The following is a 7,047-nucleotide window of genomic DNA, read 5'->3' on the forward strand; positions in this document are numbered from 1 at the left end:
TCGTAAAATCTCAAGATGATGTGTCAGCTCAGTCTCTCGGAGATGTTCATAAGAGTAAGATGTGCGTGTGTGCGTTTATAGGGATAAGTGTATGCGCGTTTATACGAGCGCTTGCATCTGTACTGTGTTAAATAAAACCGACGTGCTTTCGGACTTAAAAGAAGAATTGTCACGGAGGAACGAGGTACGTATGCTAACGTAAGAAGAGCATAGCACATGATGCAAGAACTATAGCCGGCCAATGCTTCACAGACCATACACACAAAGCGCGGAGGAGATAGGCGCCATCCATCTCATCCGGACCACAGAACTTAACCTAATGAGGATATACTTTGCCGCAAGGCCAATCCGATCGCACAGCCTGCTGCTCTAGCTGTGCTGTATAGCTCATCCGACGTTGACACGGATGGAGCTTGCAGGTGTCTCGTGCGCACGTCAATCTGGCAGACGTTCCTACAGCATGCAATATTTTAGTCGGAAAATCACAGCAGGAACACAACTGCCTCAACCGGCTCTTCCCATTTGGATTTGGAAAGGCCAGAATCCACAGCAACGCCCGGCGCGGGATCGTGGAACCGGTGTTCGGACGGCACGCGCGCGCATGCAAACATACCGATCGCGTGCGTGCGTGCGTCCGTCGCCGGCGCCTGCCGCTACGGGCTACCTGTGGAGGCTGGCACCGACAAAAGAACTCTGTCTGTTCGGAACCCGCACTTCCGGGCACGTCCGCGGCCCCGCGACACCGGCCGTCCGCGCGATCCCGCCTGCGCGCAAGGCACGTCGTCTCTCCCGTTGGCCCAACGCGCCCGGCCCGGCCCGTCGGGCTGTCACGGCGTCCCTTTCGCCATGGCCAAACAGGGAGGACACGACAAGGCATCAGCGCGTTGTGCACGCGGCACGCCTATAAACAAACAGCTCCTGGTCGCATTGCCAGCCATCGCATTCCCGCTCGGCGTCAGGAGTCTGGGGAGGAGATTGTTCGACCTCCGGCCGCTTACTCCGGCTTGTAGTGCGTGGGAGCAGAGTCGGCCGACGGGGAGGCCGGCAAAATGCCGACGACCACCGTGGAGGACCTGCCCGCCGACGTGCTGGCCTGCGCGCTGCGCCGCCTCGACGGCCCGTCGCTGGCCGCCGCGAGCTGCGCCACGGCAGGCCTCCGCGCCCTCGCCGCGGAGCCCGAGACGTGGCGCGCGCTCTGCGTCGCACGGTGGCCGTCGCTGCTGCAGACCCAGCAGCGCGACATCCTCGGCTCCGCGGCCGTCTCTCCGCAGCGCCTCTTCGCCGACGCCTTCCCCTTCCCGTCCAGTTCCACGGATGCTGCTCCCGTCACCGCGGCTGATCAATGTCTCCCCGGCGAGCTGATCTCCGCCGTGGACGTGTACCACAAGGGAGCGCCCCTCTTCTCCCGGGTCGTGGAGACGTCCACGTCGTCCTCGTGGTTCCTGACCTCGCCGTTCCGCGTTGACGCCGTCGAGTGCAAGGACCCGGTGCCGGCCGCCTCGTTCTCTCCGTCGGACTTGGAGCTCAGCTGGATCGTCGTTGACCCCCGAAGCGGCCGGGCGGTGAACGTGTCGAGCCGGCGGGCCGTGGCCGTGGATAGACACTGGTACACCGGCGAGACGTTGGTGCGGTTCGCGGTGGTGCTCGGCGGGAGCAAGTTCGAGGCCACAGTCACCTGCTCGGAGGAGGCCGGATACCTTAGGGAGGTCAGCCTCACCGTCGAGGACGCCGGAAACGCGGCGGTGAGCGGCGAAGGCAGCCTGCGGCTTCTTGCAGCCGCAATGGAAGGGCCGAGGAAAGGAGGGGAGAAGGAAAGGGAGGATGCCAAGAGGAGGTACGAGGAGTTCGTGAGGAGCAAGAGGGGGCGGAAGGAGTCCAAGGCAAGGCGGGAGGTGCTCGTCGACTTGTGCTGCTCCGCCGTCGGCGCCGTCGCCGTGCTCAGCTTCCTCGCCTCCGTCGTGCTACGGTAGAATCTACCGTACGGGCGATCTCATCCCTCAGTGCAGAGAAAAAAAACATCAACACACATTCTTTATTCTTTTTTGCTGATGAAATTTTTTTAGGGTATATAGACGAACGTTTTTGCTCTTCGTACATACCCGTGGGCCGGAGAGCAGTTTTTTCAGTATATACCACTGTATCGATAGAGATACACAAGTTGGTAGATTGTTTATTCATACCATGCATTTTTTTTGCTTATTCTTCTATTTAATCAGAGGCTGGATATTTGTACGTCGTGAAACATGTACAATCGTTTTTCCGCCGCTTATCGGCTGTAATAACCTCTCATATTCATATTATGGGACGAAGGAAGTATGAGAAAAATATATGAAAAATTGTCTACTAGCACTAAAATTACTTTTTGCGAACTAATATGTAGTTGAATGGGGAGCAACTAGAATAGAAGAAGGGCCTAGGATGAAAGAATAGAAAAATGAATCATGGCCGTTGGATGGAAGATGACTGGTACAGATTGAGATGGAGGGTTCTCAGTGTACATTTCTTGAAAACCCCCTAGTACTAGTTACATATGGAAGATAACTTTTGCAACAACCACCCAAATTTTTTAATATGGGTCTGTCTAGATCTCAGTCGACTTAGACTTCGCGAAGTCTAAATCGACTGACGTCATAAATAAATTGATCGCTCGTTTAAATTCGTTCGCATGCCTGGAGTCAGTTTCCCTGTTCGTTTTGTGTTGGCCTGCGTTGGCTCACCACGTGGGCTCCTGTTGGGCTGTATTGACATTGTCCCTTCGTTGTGCCTGTGTTTGTTTTTTAATTTTTTTATTTATTTGTGCTTTTTACTGGAATTGGTAGAACATCGTCCCGTTGGTGTATTGCTACACAACACAATGTAGCTCTTATTTTTCACCCTAGCATTGCTAATGCTATGTTCCTTCTTTTTTTGTCATCCTGTTTTTTTTCATTTTTTTTGTATTTTTAAATGATAAAGGAATATTTAATGGAACAAAGAAAAAAATAAAAACAAACAAAATAAAAAGAAGAGCACAATTTAATTGTCTGTGACCTACGAATAACTATATGCGTCCGACTAGTGTGCAAATGGGTATCAATTTGGAAGGGGGAAAAGTAATTTGCATGCGAATGACATGTAATTGTGTGCGATATGTAATTGTGTTCGATCAAGGACATGCAATTGCATGTGGCTGACATGTGTGCAACTAGGTAGACGAAGAAAGCAACTCATGTGGCCGACGTGTGTGCCATCTAATGGCAAATATTGAAAAAAGAAAAACAGTTAAGTTTGATGGTAAATATTTAAAATACGGATTTGAATCTTCCCTCGTCCCTCACAAAACAACAAAGAGTTGCACTCTCTTTGAAGACATGCAATTATAGTCTGGCGACGCTTGCACTTGCGTGCATAGTAGCAACTGCAATTGCCTTCCTTCACCCGGACAAAATGGTACTAAGTTGGAGTTGCAATCAGGAGACGCATATGCAATTGCGTAACTATTGGAAGACATGCACTTGCAGTCGGGACGAAGCTTGCAGTTGTGTGCCTACTAGCATACTCCCTTCACAACAACATTAAAAATGTGTCCGAGGATCTGGACAAGTAACTCTTCTCTCCTTTAATATGATCCTTTTTATGAGAAAATGAGCGCCGTTGTCAGAATCAGACACACAAAAAAAATATTTTTTCTTTCTTCATCCTTGGAAAAACAAAAAAATGCAAAAGAAGAAAAGGAAAAAAATTGTATGATTTCAAAAAATAAGAAAAAAACACAAACTGGTTGTGAGACCGGGTGCTTGATTTGTGTTTGCAGGCATGGCAGAAAACATGGGTGTTATGGTGCTCGTGTGACACATAGTGAGGGTAGGGGATTCACGGGGGAGCTCCCCCCCCCCTCCGACCAAGCAAAAAAGTCTAGTTGCGAAAAATGTTTGTAAAAAGACATGTAGTTATACTCCAGGGGAAAGCGATTGCAATTGCATGACTAGTTGTCCTCCTCTCTCTTGCCGCCGCCCCTTCGACAAAACAAAGGCGCCTAGTTGCAACTAAGTTAGAAGACACTAAGTTACGACCATGCTAGAAGACATGCGGTTGCATGAGTATAGTTGGACATGCAGCTGGACACCTCTCTCTCGCTGCCGCCCCCTCCGACGAAATAAGGGCCCCCCCTGAGTTGCGACCAAGTTACAAGACATGCAGTTGCATGCCCATTGTGGGACATGCAACTGGCCCCATCTCTCTCGACGGCGTCCCCTCCGACCAAACAAGAGTCCATCCCAGTTACGACCATGGTCTAAGACATGTAGTTGCGTGCCTAGTGTGGGACATGCAACTGGTGCCTCTCCCCGTACAGCAAAAAATGGAAGTTGAGTTGCAACCAAGTTATAAGACATGCAGTTGCAACCAAGTTATAAGACATGCAGTTGTGTGCCTAGTGTGGGGCATGCAACTGGGCCCCATCTCTCTCGATGTCGTCACCTCTGACAAAACAAAGGTCACCTAGTTGCGACCAATTTAGAAGACATGGAGTTGCGTGCCCATTGTGGGACATGCAAACTGGTGCCTCTCCCCGCACAACAAAAATGGAAGTCGAGTTGCAACCAAATTATAGGACATGCGGTTGCGTGCCTAGTGTGGGACATGCAACTGGTGCCTCTCCCCGTACAACAAAAAATGAAAGTTGAGTTGCAACCAAGTTATAAGAAATGTAGTTGTGAGTTGTGACGATGCTCAAAGACATGCAGTTGCGTGCCCGTTGTGGGACATACACCTGGCGCCTCTCCCCGTACAACAAAAATGGAAGTCGAGTTGCAACCAAGTTATAAGATATGCAGTTGCGACCAAGTTAGAAGACATGCAGTTGCATGCCTGGTGTGGGGCATGCAACTGGGCCCCATCTCTCTTGACGTCGCCCCCTCCGAAAAAACAAGGGTCCGACAAAACAAATGTCCTCCCAGTTGTGACCAAGTTAGAAGACATGGAGTTGCATGCCCATTGTGGGACATGCAACTGGCGCCTCTCCCCACACAACAAAAATGGAAGTCGTGTTGCAACCACGCTATAAGACATGCAGTTGCGACCAAGTCAGAAGATATGCAGTTGCACACCTAGTGTGGGACATGCAATTGGGCCCCATCTCTCTCTACGTCGCCCCCTCCGACAAAACAAAGGCCCCCTAGTTGATACCAAGTTAGAAGACATGGAGTTGCGTTCCCATTGTGGCATATGCAACTGGCGCCTCTCCCCGCACAACAAAAATGGAAGTCAAATTGCAAACAAGTTATAAGACATGCAGTTGCACGCCTAGTGTGGGACATGCAACTGGGTCCCATCTCTCTCGACGTAGCCCCCTTCGACAAAACAAAGGTCCCCTAGTTGATACCAAGTTATAAGACATGCAGTTGCGTGCACATTGTGGGACATGCAACTAGCGCCTCTCCCCGCACAACAAAAATGGAAGTCGAGTTGCAACCAAGTAAAGCAAACAAAAGGGCTATACAAATCCTAGTTATGGCCCAATAATACATTTGAGGGGATTTGAGTTCAAAGATAAGCTTCAAAAACATGGATCTGATTTCACGAAAGTAATGTTTCAGCAAAATCATATTCTTTGACCTACTAATGTCGACTAGAATAAAACAAAACAAGTGAATTGAATCACTCTTGCTAATGGCTTTAGTAATGTGTATGAGGGGATATGAGAGAAGCACTTCTTGAGACACCAAAAAATATCCCAGTAAAGAACAATATAAATGATAGCACTCACCAGATTAAAAAAACAAAAAAATGTGTCAAAAAATTGATAACTAGCAGAGGTTTATATCCTAAAAGACAAAAAAGAATGTCAACTTAGCAAAAACCCTAAACACACGTCTGTCTTGTCACCTACTCATGAACATATGGTGTAAAAAAATGCACTATACTCTCTGTACAGAGGGGGTGTAAAAATGTATCTATAAGTACGCACAAACATAAAAAAAGGTGTTGATAGAAAACTACTTGCTGTACAATTCAACGGAGAAACACACCTCATCTTCAGTCTCTTGGCCTACTAAAAGAAATTTAGTACTACTAGTTGCAAAACAATCTTTACTGGAAATAATCTCAAAATAAATAGCAATAAAAGGGAAAAATCTGAATGACACTTGACAGTGGCACATAAAAGCGGAGCTTTATTTATCGAGATAAGTGAATCTACCTACAAGCAAAGAAACAAGTTTCATCATCAAAAAATCCACCACGCCAACATTGCCGATAGACACGCGTGAGCAAGAGACACTATTGTGCATGAACGCACAAAAAATTAAACCTAAAAAAATAAGGTCTAAACTATGGAGGCGATTCTCTGCTTGAAACTACTAATCACATATTTGATACAAAGAAAAAAGAAGGCGTTGGGGGGAGGGGGGGGGGGTATGGACATACAAAATCCTAACTACTCTACTGGATACATGGGCACAGTGACAAACTGCTACGGTGCAGCAGACATGCAATTAGCATCAGTCCCAGGACAAGACCTCATGTTGCTTACTCACACAGCGCTACAATTATATTAGAATAATTTCAGAATAAGAAGCAAAAGAACTAAACTAACTGAAATTAAACACTAAAAAGTGCAGTTAACTTGGCGTTTTCCTCTTCTTAATCACCACGGGGTGGCCGCTTCCCCTTCCTCACTCTTTAATGCAGCCCCAAAACAAACACAGAAAATAAAAACGACCCACATCAAAACACAGCCCAGCCCCAGCCCATCAGCAGTGCTCGCGTACCGGGATCACCAGTTCGACGGGGAAAAACAAAAGCGGGCCTGCCCACACCTTAACAGGCCGAAACAAGGGACAAAAGTGACCCAGCACGAATCTACAAGGTGCTACAGATCGGACGGCTAGCCAGTCTGTACCTCATAAATAAGACAATATTTCAAATGTACTGCTGCACAAAAAATTCATATGTACTGTAGGACACTTGACGTATATTTGATTTCATTAGTAGCCTCTGCTACATCCGGAATCATGCAAGAACTCCAAACATGTTGGTCACCAAAATGTATGGGAACATCATCAGAAA

At 48.0% G+C, this 7,047-nt stretch overlaps 1 protein-coding gene across 1 annotated transcript; it reads left to right on the plus strand.

The window, feature by feature from the left end:
* Positions 1-525: 525 nt before the first annotated feature.
* LOC125548898 (probable F-box protein At2g36090) lies at positions 526-2,232 on the plus strand. Its single transcript, XM_048712421.1, has one exon. The coding sequence runs from the start codon at positions 1,050-1,052 to the stop codon at positions 1,968-1,970; it is 921 nt and encodes a 306-aa protein (XP_048568378.1). The 5' UTR covers positions 526-1,049; the 3' UTR covers positions 1,971-2,232.
* The last annotated feature ends 4,815 nt before the right edge of the window (positions 2,233-7,047 follow it).

This window comes from Triticum urartu, chromosome 3 (genome assembly GCF_003073215.2).
Source record: "Triticum urartu cultivar G1812 chromosome 3, Tu2.1, whole genome shotgun sequence".
Classification (NCBI taxonomy): Eukaryota; Viridiplantae; Streptophyta; class Magnoliopsida; order Poales; family Poaceae; genus Triticum; species Triticum urartu.

What these genes read in the sequence shown, in the direction of transcription:
- LOC125548898 (XM_048712421.1), top strand. Translation starts at nt 1,050, where the DNA reads ATGCCGACGACCACCGTGGAGGACCTGCCCGCCGACGTGCTGGCCTGC.